The sequence below is a fragment of the Eschrichtius robustus genome, chromosome 7, assembly GCF_028021215.1.
Source record: "Eschrichtius robustus isolate mEscRob2 chromosome 7, mEscRob2.pri, whole genome shotgun sequence".
NCBI classification, from domain to species: domain Eukaryota; kingdom Metazoa; phylum Chordata; class Mammalia; order Artiodactyla; family Eschrichtiidae; genus Eschrichtius; species Eschrichtius robustus.
In genome coordinates this window covers 99894346-99916792 of record NC_090830.1, presented here as the reverse complement: position 1 = coordinate 99916792, position 22447 = coordinate 99894346, and the positions used below count along the sequence as shown (strand labels likewise).

The 22447-nt window shown below is 38.3% G+C and overlaps 1 protein-coding gene across 1 annotated transcript in view; it reads left to right on the top strand.

The window, feature by feature from the left end:
• ASAH2 (N-acylsphingosine amidohydrolase 2) overlaps nucleotides 1-22447 on the top strand; it is a 120681-nt gene that overhangs the window by 65384 nt on the left and 32850 nt on the right. Inside the window, exons 9-13 of the mRNA XM_068548951.1 lie at nucleotides 8016-8136; nucleotides 10154-10279; nucleotides 13870-13956; nucleotides 16111-16215; nucleotides 16350-16431. Of these exons, the coding sequence (XP_068405052.1) occupies nucleotides 8016-8136; nucleotides 10154-10279; nucleotides 13870-13956; nucleotides 16111-16215; nucleotides 16350-16431 (521 nt within the window). The remainder of the gene's footprint in view (nucleotides 1-8015; nucleotides 8137-10153; nucleotides 10280-13869; nucleotides 13957-16110; nucleotides 16216-16349; nucleotides 16432-22447) is intronic.

Below are 22447 nucleotides of genomic sequence, written 5' to 3'. Positions count from 1 at the left end.
ACAGCAAAATTAAAGTACAGAGATTTCCCATATACACTTGCCCCCAAACATGCACAGACTCCCTCATTATTAACACCTCCCACCAGAGCGGTACATTTGTTACCATCCATGAACCTACATTGACAGGTCATTTTCACCCAGAGTCCATAATTTACATTAGAGTTCACTCTTGGTGTTGTACAGTGGTTTTTTAAAAATCTTCCTTTTGTTCATGTATTTCCTAAAATTTCTAAGGTGAACAAAAATAAAAATTTAAAATCATCTGGTAATCCTGGGCCTCAATAACTTCTAATATTTTGTTATATAGCCTTTCAGACCTTTACCTAATCGTGTTTATTTTTTTTTATTTTTTGAAAATGATACTTTATTGTATATACAATTTGGCAACTTTTTCATTTAGAATTACCTTATGAATATCTTTCAGTGCTATGTAGTATTTTTATTTTTATTTTATTATTATTTTTTTAACATCTTTATTGGAGTATAATTGCTTTACAATGGTGTCTTAGTTTCTGCTTTATAACAAAGTGAATCAGTGTATATATGTATACATATATCCCCATATCCCCTCCCTCTTGCATCTCCCTCCCACGCTCCCTAATCCCACCCCTCTAGGTGGTCACAAAGCACCGAGCTGATCTCCCTGTGCCATGCAGCTGCTTCCCACTAGCTATCTATTTTACATTTGGTAGTATATATAAGCCCATACCACTGTCTCACTTCGTCCCAGCTTACCCTTTCCCCTCCCCGTGTCCTCAAGTCCATTCTCTATGTCTGCGTCTTTATTCCTGTCCTGCCCCTAGGTTCTTCAGAACAATTTTTTTTTAGATTCCATATACATGTGTTAGCATACGGTATTTGTTTTTCTCTTTCTGACTTACTTCACTCTGTATAACAGACTCTAGGTCCATCCACCTCACTACAAATAACTCAGTTTCGTTTCTTTTTATGGCTGAGTATAGACATTTCTCCAACGAAGATATACAGGTTGCCAACAAACACATGAAAGAATGCTCAACATCATTAATCATCAAGGAAATGCAAATCAAAACTACAATGAGGTATCACCTCACACTGGTCAGAATGGCCATCATCAAAAAATCTACAAACAGTAAATGCTGGAGAGGGTGTGGAGAAGAGGGAACCCTCTTGCACTGTTGGTGGGAATATAAATTGATAGAGCCACTATGGAGAACAGTATGGAGGTTCCTTAAAAAACTAAAAACAACTACTATACGACCCAGCAATCCCACTACTGTGCATATACCCTGAGAAAACTATAATTCATAAAGAGTCATGTACCAAAATGTTCACTGCAGCTCTATTTACAATAGCCAGGGCATGGAAGCAACCTAAGTATCCATCGACAGATGAATGGATAAAGAAGATGTGGCGCATATATACAGGGGAATATTACTCAGCCATAAAAAGAAACGTAGTATTTTTAAAATCACCATTTTAAAATTGTTGTATAGTATTCCATTATATGTATGATAATGTACCAAACACATCACCAATCATTTGACATTTCAGTTGATAGCTTTTTTCTATCATAAAGTGCACTGTGGTAAGCATTCATGAACAGATATCTTGTATCTATTGCCAATGATTTCCCTAAGCTGAATTCCTAGAAGTGGGGTTGCTGCGCCAATAGAGGAATATTTATTATTACAGCCTTTCTCATAAATTGCCAAATGGTCCTCTGGAAAACTTGCTGGTTTACACTGCTTCTACCCAAGCATGAATGGAGCATTTTTTCCTGTGCTCTTGCCAATTTTGGTATTTTCATGCTTTACAAATGTTGTTAAGTAATAGACCCAAAAAAGCCAAATCACTCTTGCTTTCCTTTCAATTTCTTCAGTTCCTGGGTAGTTAGGCTGAATTAAAAAAAATATTCTTATTGGCTACTTCTTGTTTTACTTTTGTTGATTGCTTAATCATACTATTTAGGATGCACCAATTTTGATTGCAGTAACTTAACGAACTTAATGGAATCCACCCAAACCAGATATCTCTCCAGTAACATTATTGCGAGGGTATTTTGGGGTTTTTTGGGTTTTTTTTCATCCAGGACTTTTGAAGATAACAAAATGAGTAGTTGAGAATGGACATCACTTCTCTTGAGCAGAGAGGGTAGAAAGATTCTCCAGGATGCTGGCCACCAAGTTCACCTGTAACTTTAGAAGGGGTCCTCTGGCTACAGCTCACTGTTCTCCTTTAATCTGAGCAGTCTGGTCTGGAGTCATTGCTTCTGCTTGTTTCAAATTCAGGTTGCCCTTTGGGTAAAATTCCGGGCCTAATAACCCTTACAATATAACACGATGAAACACCCTTTGCTTTCCTTTTCCCAGTAGTCTGTAGTGGGGTGAGGCCAGGAGGATGGTAAGGCAGGTGAACAAGTGGTGTGTTAATTCGGTGTGTGTTAAGAGGTGTTCATTAATGCCAGGGGATGCAATAGACCATGAAATTCCAGTGGCTTAACACATTAAAGATTTTACTGTGCACATTTCCCACTCATGCAAAGTCTAATCAAAATTGGGTGGTCCTTCTTCACATATGTTATTGGCCAGATTCACATGCCCCACCCTGCCAGAGGGACTGGGAGAGAGAGGACACGGTGGTATTTTGTAAGCCCTCAAGTCTCTGCCACGAGAGGGCAGCGTTTCCTCATTTAATTATTTAAAGCTCATATTACATGGGGTGAATATACGTGTGTTGAATACACACATGCACACACATCATATATTTTATATTGTGTTTGCCTTATGAAACACACGTATACACAGGGCTTTGGATATCTTTTCCCCTTTTAGTCATCATCAGCACCAGCGGCAGCAGTATCAAAATCAGCATCAACATCATCGAAGTGATGATTTATTCCATTCTTAGCACAAACCAGTCTTTGTGCTAAGCACTTCAGATGTTTCTGTTTCTTTAATTATCAAATGCCGTGAGGTAGCTAATACTATTATCATCATGTTACAGATATGAATACTGAGTTTCAAATAGGTTAAGTAACTTGTGTCTGATTCCAGAGCTCTTAGCCACTAAGACATATGGCCTCTATATTAGTTTCTTAGGGTTTGCATAACAAAGCACTACAGAGTGGCTGGCTTAAAACAGCAGAAATTTATTCTCTCACAGGTCGAGAGGCCAGAAGTCTGAAATCAGGGTGTTGGCAGGCTTGGTTGCTTCTGGATGCTCTGAGGGAGAATCAGTTCCACGCCTTCCTCTTAGCTTCCGGTGGCTGCCAGCGATCCTTGGCTTGTAGATACATCACTCCGATCTCTGTCTTCATTTTCACATTGCCTACATCTCTATCTCTGGGTGTCTCTCTGTCCCTTTCCTCTTGTTATGAGGACTCTAGTCACTGGATTTTAGACCCAACCTAAGCCAGTATCTTTTCACTTGATCTTTACCTTGTTTACACTCTAAAGACTATATGTCTAAATAAGGTCCCATTCTGAGGTTCTGGTAGATGTGAATTTGGGGGGGGACACTATTGAATCCACTACATCATCTTCTCTTGTATTTGTCCAAAGGGCTCCCATGTTATTACACATCTTCATGAACACTACCTTTGAATGGAGGTACAACATTCTCTCCCCCTATTGGTGGGCACTTAGGTTGGAGATGGCCACACCTAGCACATAGGACTTGGTGCACAGCACACAAAGGCGCTCCTTTCTCTGGGCTGACTAAGGTGCCTCGCTCGGGGAGCTGAGAGGGGGCTGGATTTCAGCCTCCACTTACCCCTTTGCCAGTCACCTTTGTGCAGAGCATGACCTCCATAAGAACAGGACGGCTCAGGTCTGAGAGAATGGAACCTGGGACGGGTTGTTATTGTTTTAGAATATTTAAGAAGCTCAATTCTGCATTTGGTTTTTCTGCTTCAGAATAGGAAGTACACAACGTCTGAATTGAAAGAGACACTAGAAAATGTCTCAGTGACACAGGAGAGAATAATTATACTATTCTGTATTAATTTGCTGTTTATTGATTCACAAAGCATAGTTGAAATCTATTTGCCAGTCTTAGGAAACAGGGATCTAGAAATTTTAAGTAACTTTGCTCCTTATAATGATAAGATTTCAAATCTCTTGACTTTCCTCAGCACCTTGACTGCATCATGCTGACTCAAGTAGAGCCCTGCCCTAGCTGTGACATAATCATTATTTTAAAAAGTTTATTATCAAAGACATAGTCATCCTTTTATGTCTATATTCTAACTTCTTTTGAAACTACCTAAACCTTTCTTCCTCTCTCTTGAACTTTGCTTTGATGAATACTTTTTGACCAGATAAAATAAACTGTAAGTAAGCATTCTTAAATTAAAATGACCACTTTTCTGCCTATCTTTATAAATATTCATCTCTTACCAAAGTACTTTGGTTGCTGTGACAAACCTGATATTTTTATAGCATATATTTTAAAGGGCAGAGGAGGAAAAACAGTATCTTCTTATTCTGAAATGCAAATAGCTTTTTTAAATACTTTTTTTTTTCAGTTTTGTAAAGAAAAAATTCAATTAATTTTCTATGGCCTAAAATAAATGAAAATAAATAAATAAGAATTCAAGCCTATAGTCTAATTATAGACCAAAATTCGTAGCATTGGCTTTCTCCCAGATATTATTGTGGTTCCTTGATGGTAGAGAACACACCTGATTCCTCTCTATGTTCCTTGGGGTTTAACATAAGGCCAACCACACACTTGGTTACTAATACATTCATATTGATTGAATGAATGGAGCAACCGCCATCTCTCCTTGTCCTCATCCATTCTGCTCTGGTCACGCTGACTATCCAGTCTCTGAACACACTGCACTCCTTCCCGTCTCCATACCTTTGCTACGAATGTCTTTTCTACAGTCATCCCCTTGCCAAGTTCCTACTCATCTTTTTTTTTTTAAATAGATCTTTATTGAAGTATAATTGCTTCACAATACTGTGTTAGTTTCTGCTGTACAACAAAGTGAAACAGCCATATGTATACATATATCCCCATGTCCCCTCCCTCTTGACTTACTCATCTTTTGAGACCCAGCTCAAATGTCACATCGTCTGTGAAGCATTTTTCAAGGGTGAGATGATGCCTGATGCATCTCTATGTCCCCAGTGTCCGGCACAGAGTCAGAGTTAACTAAATGTATATTGAATGAGCGATTGAATGAACAGAAGGGACAGAGCCTGCATCCCATAGCAGGTAAGAACATGGGCTTATGGTCTGACAAACCTGGATTCATAGTCCTGCTTCTTGACTTACAACTCTGTGACCTTGGTCATGTTACTTCATCAGTCTGAGCCTTTGTTTCCTTGGTTTGAAATGAGGATAAGGAAAGCATCTGACTCAAAGGGTTCTTGTGAGAATAAAATGAGAACCTATGTATAAAGTTTTTCACCCAATAAGTACTAAATGATAGTCTAACGTTGATAGAATTGTTCTGTGGGTTTCCTTTGATTGCACTGGAGAGGTTGCATCTGGCTGACCTCAGTGTGACCATGTTGGAAGTATTTTGGTTGGAGAGCTTTGGAACTGTCATGGCCACCACCTCATTTTCCTTCCAAACTAAATGGAATAAAACTACAAAAAAGCAGATTTCAACTGACTGGAAAATACTAGTTGACTAGAATATCCCTTGGCACTTGAGTCTTAGGAGAAAGAGAAAAACCACAAAAAAGAAATGAATATAAGGGTTTTAAAACATATAGAAACCTTGCAAGTAACTTCTAGGGAATGACCTTAGAACTGCCTTCAATCCAAACTTCTGTACCTTTGCACAGTGGCAAATACACACCTTGGGGGCTGCATGCAGCCTATAGACTGGTGATTTGGTCTAACACTATTAAAAGAAAAAATTGAAATGGATGAAGGCAGTCAAAAAGTACTACAAACTTCCACTTATGAGTACTAGGGATACAATGTACAACATGATAAATATAATCAGTACAGCTATATATTATATACGAAAGATCTTGAGTAAATCTTAAGAGTTCTTATCACAAAAATCTTTTTCTTACTTTAATTTTGTATCTGTATGAGACGACGGATGTGCACTAAACGTATTGTGATAATCAGTTCATGATGTACGTAAGTCAAATCACGCTGTACACCTTAAACTTACACAGTGCTGTATGTCAGTTATCTCAATGAAATTGGAAGGAAAAATTTTTCAATGGATGTCAGCATAACAAAAAACAATTATGGAAAATTCCAAATATATGCCAGTTTAGAGTGATTAGTCTAATGAATCTCCATGGAACAATTATCCAGCTTCAATAATTAGCAATCTTCTGCCATTCTGTTTCATCCCTCCTCTCCTTTTTGTTTGTTTGTTTTGCTAGAGTATTTAAAAGCAAAAATACCAGATATCATTTTATTCATGAATATTTCAGTGTGTATCTCTACCAGATAAAAACTTAGACAAATATAACTACAGTCCATTATCATAATCAACAAAATTAAAAATAATTTCTTAATATGATCTAAAACCTAGTCTGTGTTCAGTTTTCCCTGATTGTATCAACAGTCTTTTTCCAGTTGTTTTGAGTCAGAATCCAAACAACAGTCCACAGACTACATTTGTTGGCTTTGTGTCTTAAGTCTCTTAACTTGTAACTGTTCTTCTCCTTTGTTTCCATGCCATTTACTTCTTTAAGAATTTTTAAATTGATACATTTTCCCAAAACCGTGGATTTGTGGAAGATCTGGCAGCAGCGGCTTATGCTCCCATCAGGCAGCATTTGGCCGCAGCCCAGTAGAGGCTGTGGTCCTTAGACTATGCAAGTGCCTCCGCAATTCAGTCCCTACTGTACCAACCAGCTTAACTCCTATGTTGCCTAGCCAGCCCCCGTGGGTGTTGTGCTGGCCACCTCTGACCTACGTATACATCTGTTGGGTAACGAGAACTGAATACTGAATGATGATTTGAAGCCCCAAAACATCCCTAGTCATTAAGTCAATGTTCAGTTTTGTGTACCATATTACTTAGGTAGAAATGTTTTAAAAGCTTTCAGCGAAGAAAAATCAACAAAAGATTTTTAAAAATCCTACATTAGCTTGAAAATTTATTGATTGACATCTCTCTTTTCTTGAGTATTCTTGCTAATCTGCTTTACAGCCTTCTATCCTGTAAACACCTTTTTCACCTGTGTCGAGGTTTGATCCTACAAAGGCCACTGAACAAGGTGTCACAAGACCCAAACTTTAGCCTTGGTCCTCTATGACAAGTGGGCTTCCATATTGCTTCTCCGAGACACCTTGTGGGGCGCAGGTAATTCCGGCCTGTCTTTCAGGGTTGTTGTGAAATTCAAATGAGATAACAGATGTGAAATTAACTTGTGAACTCTATAGCTCTACACTTAAACAAGGTATTACTATGCATAAGGATATACTGAATTATGCATAACATCCTCTTTCACACCCCTGTGCATTTACTCTGCTATTCTTTCTCTCTGGAATGCCTCTAAGAATTAATTGCTAGTCATCTGTGGTCCCCAAACACATTATGCCTCCTTATTTATAACATTTGTCACACTGTATCAAAGCCATTTGTTTACATCTTTGTCTTCCACAAGATTCTAGAGTAAATTGCAATTTATTCAGTGCTCGGCACACAGCTGACTCTCAGTAAATGTCTACTGAATTGGATAGGATTGATTTGAATAATTATTATGTGTGTACCTGTCTTGAAGGATAAAGTCTATGTCGATACAATTCTTTAGGTATATCACCTGGTAACTAACCAGTACTGGCTCTTGTTAAAATCTTATGATGAAGATGACAATGATGAAATATTTTTAATTTAAGTAAGTGGTCAGACTTCTTGAGTATATTATTAGTAATTTAGGTTTCATTAACAGTGAAAGAACCTAAATGTTTTGATAGAATGCCTATCATCAAAATAATTTTTTTTTTTTTTTTACAGCTGGAGAAAACTTAAGCTCCTAGTCATCATTTTTCACCCCAGTTATCTGGTTCTCTTCATTAACTTAGGGCTTCCTGTTCTTTTACAGCTGGTTTGCCGTCCACCCAGTCAGCATGAACAATAGCAATCATCTTGTAAATAGCGACAATGTGGGCTATGCTTCTTACCTTTTTGAGCAAGAGAAGAACAAAGGATATCTACCTGGAGAGGTGAGAATTTATGTCATTGAAAGCTTCATCTTAATTCATTGAGTATCATCATTCATTCAGTGTTCAGAATAGCTGATTCAAATCTTCAGAGGAAAGTGTCATCGTGGATGCCACATACTGACGTGCTTGGATAGAAAGAATTCTCCATCCTCCCTAAGAAAAATTTTAAATGACTGTTAGCTTTGTGTCAAATACTACTGATGTGATGACTTCATAAAGTGACAATTAGTTGGATAAGGAAGGGCAAATTAATATATAATAGTTTTTGCCATATATAATTTTTGATTAACTTGGAAATATGATAAACTGTGTTGTGTTTATATCTCTTGTTTTCAGAGATATAAAATTATTAAGCACCTTCTTAATGGTATAGGAATCTGAATGAGGACAGGGAATGAGTCCTTTTCTGTGGTCCAGACTTCCCTCTTAATTTCCTTTCAAGGAATTTCTACTTTCCTGCAATATGGCCTAAGTCAGAGACAACCCTAATCCATTAGACTTGTCTTTGTAACTTTGAAATTCAGTGAGTGATGGGATCAGAGTTGGGGGTGTCCAGGAACCCAGTCCATGTACTCCAGGAAACTCGTCAGCTTTGTGTAAATTACTGACTGCAGATATTTGGTGAGGAAGGACCCTGCTCTGCTTGACCCCAGCATCTAACCCCTAATTGCAGAAGAATATATGATGGGATGAGAACCCCAGGCCCTTGCCTAGAATAAGTGTTCTGTTACAAAGATATTGGGTTGGCCAAAAAGTTCGTTCAGGTTTTTCTGTGCGATGTTATGGGAATATTAGCCCGTGAACATCTGGTCTGATTTTTTAGCTCCTTTGTTGACAAATCTCTATTTTTTTCATTTTAGCCTGTGTTTTAGGGAAAAGAAAGGAGTTTCCCATTATCTTTTTAGTATAAAAAAAGACACATAATCTCTTATACTTGATTATCTCTTTCCCTAAGAAAATTTAAGAATTTAAGGTAGAATGGTAGACCAGTTGGTTGAGGTTAAGGTCTTGCCCTACTCTAAAAGCTTTTGTGTTGTTATTTCAGGTTGAAGAGATAGAGAAAATGTACACAGAGGGCACGTCTGGGTGGTGGAGGCTATATTTAGGTTCAGTTGTGCAACAGAAAAATCCGGATTGGCTCTTCACTTTTTAAGCCAATAGGCTATTTACTTTTAAAGGGAAAATGGATCTCTGAGCTCCAGGTACAACACCAGGCACTAGATTGATGGGTCAGCATTTTATAACTCGTTGCACACTGTATTTCTTGTCAAAATGTTGCTGTTTGAGACACAAATTTGAAACTCTCCTACTTGAAATAGCTTTATTGATAACTGGAATATCACGAGTAATAACACGTATGCTGACTGCAATGTGAGCCTTTTCAGAAATAAAAAATTCTCTCAGAATATTGTACATCCTCCTTCTGTCATATGCAAACGATTTTGAATAGTTCACCAGAGTGGGTTGAATGTTTGCCTTTTTAATGAACTCATTGTGGTAAATAAGAAAGAATAGACCTTTCTCACCTTCGGAGATGGCCCACACTCTGTCTGTGGAATGTGCTTCTCTCTAAATAAATCCACTTCTTACCTATCACTTTGTCTCTCACTGAATTCTTTCTGTGATGAGACATCAAGAACCTGAGCTTCATTAAGTCCTGAAACCAGTTGTTCTACAGGAACTGAGACCCCCACTCAGGTGGAGGATGGCGGCTACCTGCTGAGCACAAGCACTAGACCACAGACTGTTTGGAACCGGAAAGTTGATGATGAAGATTCCTAAAACACCACACTGTTACTTCACAACGTATCAATGAGAAGAAAGTCATGAATCCTGCAGCCTTCACCCCCAAATGTTGCCTTTAAAAATGCTCCCCTGAAAGCCATTGGGGAGTTTGGGTCTTTTGAGCATTAGCTGCCTGTTCTTCTTGCTTGGCCCTGAAATAAACCTTTCTCTGCTCCCCCCCCCCCCCAAAAAAAAGAAAGAATAAAAGGCAACTGGATGTTTCTTTTGGCAGGGACCGTATGTAGCAGCTTTTGCTTCATCGAACCTGGGAGATGTGTCCCCCAATATTCTTGGCCCGCATTGCATCAACACGGGAGAGTCTTGTGATAATGCCAATAGCACTTGTCCCATTGGTGGGGTAGGTAATAATGACATGAAATCTGTTTTTGCATCTCAAGTACATTTTACGTTTAACTATTCAACATTCATTTACAATTATGTTCTCCTTAAGTATACTCTGGCCTACTTACTGCTAGCATTTGCTCTTCTCAAAAACACCTACTAAATTTTGATTGGGTAAAATTGTAGTTTTCCATTTGATTGTCAGATTTTTTGAATGGTAAGACAATTTAGTAAATGTCAGAGATTAAATATCCTTCCCCAAAATTGGACAGCCTGAAACATTTTTCCTTGGCATTTCTGAAGTCACAATTTAGTACAAAAACTGCCTGCCTGAGACATTTCTCAGTGATTATAAAGTCTATAGGGTTTTCTAAAAATACAAGGCCAAAATTCTTTTTCCTTTCTTATAAATTACAAATAAACAAAACAATCTTGGTGTAAAAACTCAAACCACATGGGAAGCATAAAGAGCAGTAAAAAGTGAAAGTCCCTGTTCACCTCCTTCCCCTCTACCCTCTCCCTTTCCCCAGAGTTACCACTCTCACACCTCTTCATATGTTTATGCATTCATGAACAACATTTTATAACTTATTTATTGATTTTTTTTATTGGTATAGGATTTGAGTTTTCTACCTAATTTGTCTTAAAAAAATCTCTTTATGACTATATACAATTCTATGTGATAAGTTTTAAAGGCAACAATTAAGGCTGTCCTCCCATCTTCATTTAGATTTTTGCAACTTTGACATGAGCAGCAGATTCTAGCTTCTGGGTTCTTATTCTTTGTATTTATAGAGTATTTCACCTGTGATATTGCTTTTATTAAACACTGTTTCTGGGCTATTTATTTTATCCCAGTCAACCCCACTCAATGAGAAATATAGTTTAAACAATTATACTTTTCCATTGTATATTACTATTTTTATATAGAAAGTCTTCATACACCAGAAACTAACATAACACTGTAAATCAACTATACTTCAATGAAAAAGTCTTTGTTACCGTTCACTTCCAAAATTTTTACACATCATTAATTCACATTAGATTTGAGGATTACTTGTTAAATTCCAAAATTCACAGATGAAATGGTTAAATACATTATAATACTTATTTGCAATAGAATATTATGCATCAATGTCATGTCTTATGTTGGAATACTTAATGTGGGAAAGAGCTCATAATACTAAGGAATTCAGGGTTTAGTATTGCATATTCATCATGACTGCAGTTTTGAGAATAAATGTATCATAGCAAAAAGACAAAACGAAACACACTGATATGTTAACCACGATTTTCTCTTTTTGGCACTATTATGGGCAGTTTTCTATTTTTTGTTCATTATTTTAATTCTATTTACACTTTTTAATACTTTTTCTACAATAAGTATAGTTTACTTTATAATCAGAAAAAATTACAGCAAAATCATACCCCCTTCCACAACACAATTCAGTTTCTCTTTGTTTCCCTTCGTGTTGGATTAGCTTCCCTCATGTCTGCAAGATGCCAGTCATCAGTGAGGAAGGTGTGTGCTTTTTTCTCTCATACCCAGTAGGAGAGAGAGAGAGCCTCTCTTCCAACCACGGAATAAGAATTCTCTTTAGTCCGACTGTCAATTTATGTCACATGTCCATCCCTGGACCAAAACAGTTGCTGGAGAAATGGTATGTGTTGATTGGCTTAAGCTGGGTTCCTGACCAATCTTTGGCAAAGCCTAGGGAATTTCCACGATCGCCTTAGACTTATTTGGAATGAGGAATGGGATCACTGCAAGAAGAGAGATGGCTTTCTGAACAAAATCAAAATACGCTTGAGCAAAAGAGGGAAATGGACAAATGTTGCCGTGTCTTCTGCTTTAATGTGGTTTCTTTAAAAACAAGTTTTTAAATTTAGAAAATAGCTTTAATGTTTTTTAGAAAAATGATATATGGTTGTTAAAAATACACACAATATTGAAAAGTTCAGAAAATAAAACTTATGTCAAGGAGCACCCCTTCATCCCACAATTAACCTGTGAAAATTTTAATAAACTTCCTTCCAGACAACTTTTTATGCACCTGTACACATATATATGTACAATTTTACATAGATGGGATCATATTGTAATGCTGTTCTATACCCTGCTTCCTTATTTCCAGTAAATATAATTTAAAACATTATTTAAACTAACTTTGTAATTTTTAATTTTAAGTACCATAATTTGGTTAACCAATCCCCTACTGATGAGTATTTTCTTTCCTTTCCTGCTTTTCTCCTCACACCCTCCCTCCCTTCTTATTTTCTTCCTTCATATAAGCATGCTATGGTCACCATGCTTGTCATATATTTTTTCACATGTGTGAGTTTCACCTTAGGACAAATTCTTAAAAGTGAGTTTGTTCTTTTTTTTCAAAGCACCTCTAATATACTCTACACATTGCTCAAATGTTCTCAATCATGTTTCTACCCACAGTGCATGAGTGACACTTTCCCCAAACTCTCCCCACCAGCAGGTTTGTCAATCTTTCAATTTTTTCCAGCACAAATGTGAAGAGTTCTCTCTTCGTAGTTTAAATTTATATTCAATTATTCATTAAGACTGAACATATTATAATGTTGAATGGCCATTTACATTTACATTTTGTGTGTGTGTGTGTGAATTACCTATTTCATCTGTATCCATGGTGTTATCCATTAGGATGCTTTTTTTTTTTTTTTTGCTTTTATTTTTTTCCAGCTTTATTGGGATATATTGACATCCAACATGGTCTCAGTTTAAGGTATACAATGTGATGATTTTTACTACAAATAAGAGAATACCCAACTCAATATGAATGAATCAAAATGTATTAATAAGGGTAGTTTCTTTTCTTGCTGACTTTTTAAAGCTCCTAATATATTAAAGTCTTAGTTTGTCATAAACTGTGCGAACTCGTCCCTCAACACCCCATTTATCAGTTATCTTTCAGTCTTACTTATGTTTTCCCTCCCGACATGGATGTTTAAAATGTTTAAACTGTCAAACTGTGTTCCATATAATTTTTAGAAGGGCCTTTCACATCATTAGACTTTAGAATATATTCATCCATATTTTCTTTTAATACATTTTGGGTGCCATTTATAATATTTAAGTATCCGATCATTCGCAAATTTTTCTGGTTTAAGAAGTAAAATATAGAGCCAGATGTATTTACTGATTTTTTTCCAGACGGTCAGCTAGTTGTTCCAATATAATTTTAACTGAGTTTCAATTGAAGGAAATCATGAGCAAGTGCCATAGGCAGGAACCAGCAAAGAGAAAGATGTGTAGCAAATGGAAAGACCTGGCTTTAGGTAATAGCTCAGATATTAGCTACCTGTATAATCTTCAGTAAATCTAACCCACCTGAGCCTCAGTTTCCTTATTTTTAAAAGTAAGTTTCTAGAATAGATGATTTCTAGCAACATTCATTGCTCTAATTCCGTGAATGATTTTGCTTCTCATAATCTGTAAATTAAGAGAACACCTGAAGAGAAATGCTGGAATATGGCTTAAAAAAAATCTATTTGCTTAGATTCACTTGTCATTTTCCATTCCTTAAAAGAATCACTTATTTCACTAAGAACACATCTTGTGTCCTTTTGTTCCAGCCTAGCATGTGCATTGCTATGGGACCTGGGCAGGATATGCTTGACAGCACACAAATCATAGGACGGATAATATATGAGAAAGCAAAGGTAAGCTGTGGGCCCGCTTCTTTCATCTCATTCAAAACTATGCTTTAAAATCCACTGACGTTGTTCATCAGGAAGTCCGTAATTGTAAGGAAGACAGCAGGAGCTCAAGCTGCACCAAGGAGTCTGGAAGATTGAATGCTGTTTATTGTCAACCAGGAAGGTTGTTTTCACAAACCACACAGGAACCTCTCTCTGACTGCTTGTGTCTGGCTTCTTATGGGAAGTACATTTAAAAGCAAGTAATCAGGAAACATTCTCTTTCAGCCAGAATGCTTGCTTCAGGCGGTTGGATGATAGATTGTAAAGTTTTCAATTCATGTGGTATGACCAGATATAACCAGACTGACCCAAATTCTCAGAAGTCTCTCAGGCCTTGGCCTGCCAAGTCACCTGACCATTTCTTTCTTTTTTAAAAAAAAATTTAATTAATTAATTTTTGTCTGCGTTAGGTCTTTGTTGCTGCACGCGGGCTTTCTCTAGTTGCAGCGAGCGGGGGCTACTCTTTGTTGCGGTGTGCGGGGTTCTCACTGCGGTGGCTTTTCTTGTGGAGCACGGGCTCTAGGCGCGCAGGCTTCAGTAGTTGAGGCACACGGGCTCAGTAGTTGTGGCTCGTGGGCTCTAGAGTGCAGGCTCAGTAGTTGTGGCGCACGGGCTTAGTTGCTCTGTGGCATGTGGGATCTTCCCGGACCAGGGCTCGAACCTGTGTCCCCTGCATTGGCAGGCGGATTCTTAACCACTGCACCACCAGGGAAGGCCTACCATTTCTTACTTTTCCTTCGGTGACAAGGTAAAGCTTAGTGGCACCACTGCCAATTCTTGCAGTTTGGATTCAAATTAGTCCCTGGTCTTTTTTGATATGGAAAGATCATCCATCTTACATTTTCCTTTCTTTTTAAAAGATTTTTGGATGAAGAGAGAAGCTGGTCTCCAGTGAGCTTACTACAAGTTACTCTACCCTCCTTCCTCTTCTAAATTTTATCTTCCATTTTGCTTACATATTTTGTATCAGCTCCTATGGAGACATTTCTGATGGAAAAGACAAAAGATAGCTTTGAGCTGAGCCATTTCTGACAAAGATAGTTAAATCTCTTCCTTTTTACAGCTTACCCATACCTTTAGTGAGCATGGGCTTGAGAGAGTGTGTGTGTACATATTTTGTCTCAAGGGTTCTAAAATGTTTCAGGAGAAATTAAGGAAGAACAAAAACACCTTAAAAACATCAGACACCAGCCAACCTAATTGCTGCAGTTTCTTTTTAATTACTGTGGTATTATCAGTGGATTGTTCTAAATTAACAGATTCTATTTAGGCTGTGCACCCCTGACACCATTTGCCGTCAGAAATTTTGTTACCATTCTGAGCCCAGTCGACACAGAGATTTGTCCCACATTCTGGATTCTCTTCTCAGCAAGGCACAACTTCCCTCTTAATGAGGAGACGCAGACTGCAGCTGGTGTTACTGACAACTTGAGCGTTCCCATGTGGCTGTGGAAACTGACAAGTCAATAGAGTAGAAATGTGTTAGGTGTCAGGCAAAGGCATCGGTGCTGAAGCAGGGTTTGCCTCTACTGTATGATACAGATCAATACAAACAAACCTTCCTAAATATATTTTGACTCACATCTCCCATAAGATTAAAAAAGCATCAATTGACCATACTGGAAAAAAAAAAGAACATCCAAAGGTGAACAGTGGGTGGGGGAACAGATGCAGATGAAGTGGGCCCTGAAGACTTTCAAGCCCCCCTTTGGCACCAGCCCTGCCAGAGGACTCAAGGACTGGGAGAGGGAAAACTCCATGAGAATCCCCATGGATGCACTCTTGTTCTGGCAAAGAAGGTAATTTGGCCCACCTACTCCTAACCTTAAATTTTCTTGACTATCTTTCTAGTGAGATTGGAGCATTTGTACCATAGCCTGCATCACTGGAATTTCGTATTTGTGGGAAATAGACACAGATCAATGGTTTCAGGGCCTTCAAGTTTCTGGGAAGCTACAGTGTTTTGGTGGAGAGATGCGCATGCTCTGTCTAATCAGACAGCAAAACAAAACTTGACTGAAAGACTCTTTTCCAAATTGGCACTTCTTAGGTACAGTTGCTGGTATTCATTTTAGCTTTTTTGCTTTTAATGGTAAGGCTGTGTGCGTTTTCTAGGAACTGTATGCTTCCGCCTCTCAGGAGGTAACTGGGCCACTGGCTTCGGCTCATCAGTGGGTGAATATGACGGACGTCACCGTCTGGCTCAATTCTACACACACAGTAAGTGTCACTGAGTCACGCTGATTATGCCACAAGGGTAAAGCTCTGGGCTGATGTCATTATTGAAGTTCAACTTCTGTTTCTTTTTTGTTTATGTTTCATTTTTGTTTTGTTTTTAAAATTTTTTCCTTTAGGCAAAAACATGTAAACCAGCCTTGGGCTACAGTTTTGCAGCTGGCACGATTGATGGATTTGGAACCCTCAGTTTTATGCAGGGTGAGGTGCAGTCTGATGTGATTTATGGTTCCAGGTTCTGAACTTCAGGGTTCTGTTTCCTAACAGGGTTTAATGTAACCAATACATTTACTATTTTTATGTTTTAAATTTGCGGGTACGCAGGCTTTCCAGGTTTGTACATGATTTCCCAGGGGTAGGTATCTTTCATAACTTAGCTTTCCACTGATTCAAATAGAATCAGAGATTCTCTCTGCATTTCAATCTATGGAAGACTAGCTTTAAATTGGGCCAGAGCTGGGGTGGAGTTGGAGTGGTGCAGAGCGGGAGTGTCATTGTAACTTCGACAGTATGAGTTGGCCCTTCCATCTGGTTGTTAGTGTGTCTTTCCCAGATTCCTTTACTGGAGCCCAAATTCCTCAGAACAGAAGCTTTTAGGAGCCTAAAGCATGTGGTCCTGGGTCTTCTTCCTGTGTGTATTTCTATGAATTTATAACTGATTATTATAGGTTTTATACTTTTATCCTGATTATCACTGTGATAACATGCACTGGCGAGTAGAGAAAGTTTAAAAAAAATTGAAGAATATCACCTACAGGCAATATTTTTGGCTTATTTCATTCTTGTCATATGTATATATATTGGAACCATTAGTTAAATTAATAAATACAGTTGTAATGTGATATAGTTGACATCATCTTTCCTGGTAATGTTTCATCTAGTTTGGTCTAGTGTTCTAAAATAAATAATTTTTAACAGCTTTATTGAGATATAATTCACAAAACATAAAATGCACCCACTTAAAGTGTATAATTCAGTGGTTTTTTAGTATATTCACAGATATGTGCAACCATCACTACAGTCAATTTTAGAACATTTTCATCACCTCAGAAAGAAACCCTGTACTCTTTAGCTATTACAGCACAGTCTCCTTCTCTCCCAGACCTAAGCAACCACTAATCTCTCTATCTCTATATTTTCCTCTTCTGGACATTTCATATAAATGGAATTGTAAAAAAAAAATGTGGCTTTTTGCATTGGCTTCTTTCACTTAGCATCATGTTTTCAAGGTTCATCCAAGTTGTAACATGGATTACAACATGGATTACAAAGTATTTCATTACTTTTTTTTTCTTTTAAAAAATTGTTTTATTGAAGTATAGTTGATTTCAATGTTGTGTTAATTTCTGCTGTACAGCAAAGTGATTCATTTATACATATACATACATTCTTTTTCATATTCTTTTCCATTGTGATTTATTACAGGATATTGAATATAGCTCCCTGTGCTATACAGAAGGACCTTGTTGTTTATCCATTCTCTGTATAATAGTTTGCATCTGCTAATCCCAAACTCCCAATCCATCCCTCCCCCACCCTGCATCCCCCTTGGCAACCACAAACTTTGTTCTCTATGTCTGTGAGTCTGTTTTTGTTTTGTAGATAAGTTCATTTATGTTATATTATGACTGAATAATATTCCATTGTATGGTTTTACCAGATTTTGTTTATGCATTCCTCAGTTGATGGACATTTGGGTTGTTCTACTTTTGGACTATTAGGAATAATGCTGCTCTAAATATTCATGTCCAGGCTTTTGTGTGAGCATATGATTTCATCTCTCCTCTTTGGTATATGCTTAGAAGTGGAATTGCTGGATCATATGGTAACTCTATGTTTAATCATTTGAGGAACTACCAGACTATTTCCAAATTGTTGCACAATTTTACATTTTCATCAGTAGTTCTGAAGGTTCTGATTTTTCTGCATCCTCACCAATACTTGTTTTTATCTTCCTTTTTGATTCTAGCTACCCCCTGGGTGTGGAGTGGTATCTCATTATGGTTTTGATTTGCATTTCCCTGAAGATTAGTGATATTGAGCATCTTTTCGTGTTTATTGGCCATTTGTGTTTCTTCCTTGGAGAAGTGTCTGCTCATATATTTTTCTTATTTTTAAATTGGGCTACTTGTCTTCTCATTACTGAGTTGAAAGAGTTCCTTATGGGTCCCATATATGCTCTAGGGATGCCCGCTAGCTGGGCTGCTTGGGTCCTTCTGTTGTGGTGGGCTGACTACTGTGGATTGTCTCGTAGGCTTGGCTCTACCACCCGCCCTGGGTCTGGTTGGTTGCCAGGCCCTGCCTTGTGCAGAGGCTGCTGGCCACTGCTTGGTGGGGCTGGGTCATGAGGCGGCTGGCTGCAGACCCACAGGTGGCCCCTGGGCTACTGCTAGCTCACTGGTGGGCAGAGCTGGGGTCAAGGAGATCCTGGGCTGGTGTCTTCCCACTGGTGGGTGAAGCTAGGTCCTGGGGCTACTGCCAGCCCACTGGCAGGAAGAGCTGAGTCCTGGGGTCTGGCTACAGGGCCCGGGGTCCCAGAGCTGGTGTCAGACTGCTGGTGAGTGAGGCTGGTTCTTGACATGGCTGGCTGCAGGGTCCAGGATGTCCTAAAGCTTGTGTTGGCTTGCTGGTGGGCAGGGTCGGAGCCCAGCTAGTCCCAGAGCTGGTGCTGGTCTGCTGATGGGTGGGCTGAGTCTGTAGGCTGCAGGGGTACCGCTGTCCTGAGGCTGGTGTCCGCCTCACTGGTGTGTGGGGCCTGATCCTGCATCCTCTGGTGGGCAGGGTTGTGTCCAGGGGTGGCTGTGGGTTCAGGGGGGGTCTTAAGGCAGCTTGTGTACTGGTGAGTGGGACTGTGTCCCCACCCAGTTAGTTACTTGGCTTGAAATGTCCTAGTACTGGTGCCTGTGGGTTGGTGGGCATGGGCACAGCTGGGTCCTGGAGCTAATAAGCTAGAGGGAGGATCCAAAATAGTATGTGGTAGAATGAGCTCCTAAAAATGGCTGCCACCAGTGTCTGTGTCCCCAGGTGAGCTCCAATTGACCCCTGTCTCTCTGGGAGACTCTCCAAGATTAGCAGGTAGGTCTAACCCAGGCTCCTTTCAAATGATTGTTTCTGAGCTGGGTCTCGGAGCATGTGAGATTTTTGTGTGCATGCTTTATTAGTAGAATCTCCATTTCCCACTGCTCTCTGGGTCTCCCGCAAGTAAGCCTCACTGGCCTTCAAAGCCAAAAGTTCTAGTGGCTCATCTTCCTGGCAGAGGAATGCTGGGCTGGGGACACTGATGTGGGGCTCAATACCTTTGCTCCTTGGGGAAATGCTCTGAAGTTGTAATTATTTTCCTGTTGGTGGGTCACCCACCCAGAGGGTATGGGTCTTGACTACCTATCTCACTGTGGTTTCTTCTTTATATCTTTAGTTATAGAAGATCTTTTATGGTAGTTTTTGGTCTTTTCCATCAATAAGTGGTCTGTAAATAGTTGTTATTTTGGTGTGGCCATGAGAGGAGGTGAGCTCATGGTCTTTCTACTCCACCATTTTGGCTGATCTCCCTACTGTGGGTTGTGTTTCCACCTTCTTCATTGTGTCCTTTTAAGCACAGAAAGTTTTAATTTTGATGAAATCAAAATGGTCTATTTTTTCTTTTGTTTCTCATGCTTTTGGTGTCATATCTAAGTGTCCTTTGCTAAATTTGATGTCATGAAAACCTACCCCTGTTTTCTTCTAGAAGTTTTATGGTTTTAGCTCTTATATTTAGATCTTTGAGCTATTTTGAGTTAGCTTTTATATATGGTGTGAGGTAACAATCCAACTTCATTCTTTTCCTTGTGGCTATCCAGTTATGACAGCACCATTTGTTGAAAGGCTATTTTTTTAACCCATTGAATGATCTTGGCACACTCGTTGAAAATCAGTTGACCATAGATTCATGGTCTTATTTCTGGATTCCCAATTCTATTCCATTGATCTGTGTTTATTTTTTGTGCTAGTATCACCCTTTAAAAAAAGAAAAATCATTCCTTTTTTATAGCTAAGTAGTATTCCATGGTTCGTATCACCCTTTCTTGATTACTATTGCTGTGTAGTAAGTTTTGAAATCGGGATATATGAGTCCTCCTACTTTGTTCTCCTTTTTCAAGGTTGTTTTTGCTATTCTGAGTCCTTTGAAATTCTATTTAAATTTTAGAATCAGTTTGTCAACTTCTGCAAAGAAGTCAGCTGAGATTCTGATTGGAATTGTATTGAATCTGTAGATTAAACTGAGGAGCACTGTAATCTTAACAATTTTAAGTCTTCTTATCCCTGAACGTGGCTGTTTTCCTATTTATTTAGGGCACGGGGAAAAGGGAGAACCCTCCTATGCTATTAATGTGGTATATCACATTTATTTATTCACATATTTTGAACCATTCTTGCATCCCAGGAATAAATTCCATTGATCATGGTGCATGATCCTTTTAATGTGCTATTGAATTCAGTTTGCTAGTATTTTGCTTGGGATTTTGGCTTCTATATTCATCAGAGATATTGGCCTCTGTTTTTTCTTCTCATAATGCCCTTATATGGCTTTGGTATCAGGGTAATGTTATCATCATAAAGCAAATTTGGGAGTATTCCCTCCTCCTCAATTTTTGAGAAGAGTTTGAGAAGGACTGGCATTACTTCTCCCTTAAATGTTTGGCTGAATTCACCAGTAAAATGATCTGATCCAAGTCTTTTTTGGTTAGGAGGTTTCTGATTACTGATTCAATCTTCTTACTCATTATTAGTCTGCTCAAATTTTTCTATTTATTCATGATTTAGTCTTGGCAGTTTGTATGTTTCTAGGAATTTACCCATTTCTTCTAGGTTATCCAATTTGGTGGTGTATAATCGCTTATAGTCATCTTTTTGCATTTCTGAGGTGTCATTTGTAATGTCTCACCTTTCATTTCTAATTTTTTGAAAATTTTGAGGCTTCTCTCTTTTTTTGCTTAGTTAGTGTAACTAAAGGTTTGTCAATTTTGTGTTTTCAAAAACCAGCTCTTTGTTTTGTGGTTTTTTTCTAGTCTCTGTTTCAATTATTTCTACTCTGATCTTTGTTATTTCTTTTCCTCTGTTAACTTTGTGCTTAGTTTGTTCTTTTTCTAGTGCCTTGAGGTGTAAAGTTAGGTTGTTTTTTTGAGATCTTTCTTAGTTCTTAATGTAGGTGTTTATCACAATAAACTGCACTCCCAGAACTTATTTTGCTCTATACAGTAAGTTTTTGGTATATTGTATTTCCATTTTTGTTTTGTTTGTTTTGAGGTATTTTTGATTTCATTTTGATTTCTTTGACCCATTAGTTGTTCAGGAGTATGTTTTTTAATCTTCACATATCTGTGAATTTTCCAGTTTTCCTGTTACTGATTTCTAGTTTCATGTCTTTGTGGTCAGAAAAGATAGTTGGTATGATTTCAATCTTCTAAATTTCCTGAGGCTTCTTTTGTGACCCTACGTGATCAATACTGGAGAATGTTTCATGCACACTTGAGAAGAATGTGTTTTCTACTGTCGTTGGGTAGAATGTTCCATATGTGTCTTTTAGGTCCATTTGGTCTAAGATATGGTTCAAGTCCAATGTTTCCTTGTTGATTTTCTGTGTGGATGATCTAACCACTTTTGAAAGTGGGCCATTGATGTTCCCTACTATTATTATATTGTTATTTATTTCCCAGTGCTTATAAAAGTTATGTTTACATTATACTGTGGTCTATTGAGTGTGTGATAACATTATGTCTTAAAAATGTACATTCCTTAATAAAAAATACTTTTATTGCTAAAAATGGTAGCCATCAGCAGAGTTTTCAGAGAGTCATAATCTTTTTGCTGGTGTAGGGTCTTGCCTTGATGTTGATGGCTGCTGACTGATCAGGGTGGTGGTTGATGAAGGTTGTGGTGACTGTGGCAATTTCTTAAAATAAGACAATGATGAAGTTTTCTGCATTGATTGACTCTTTCACAAGTGATTTCTCTGTAGCGTGCAATGCATTTTATGGTACTTTACCCACAGTGGAACTTCTTTCAAATTTGGAGTCAGTTCTCTCAAACCCTGCCACAGCTTTATCAACTAAGTTTGCATGACATTCTAAATCCTTTGTTGTCATTTCAGTGGTCTTCAGAGCATCTTCACCAGAAGATTCCACCTTAAGAAATCACTTTCTTTGCTCATTCATAAGCAGCAACTCCACATTTGTGAAAG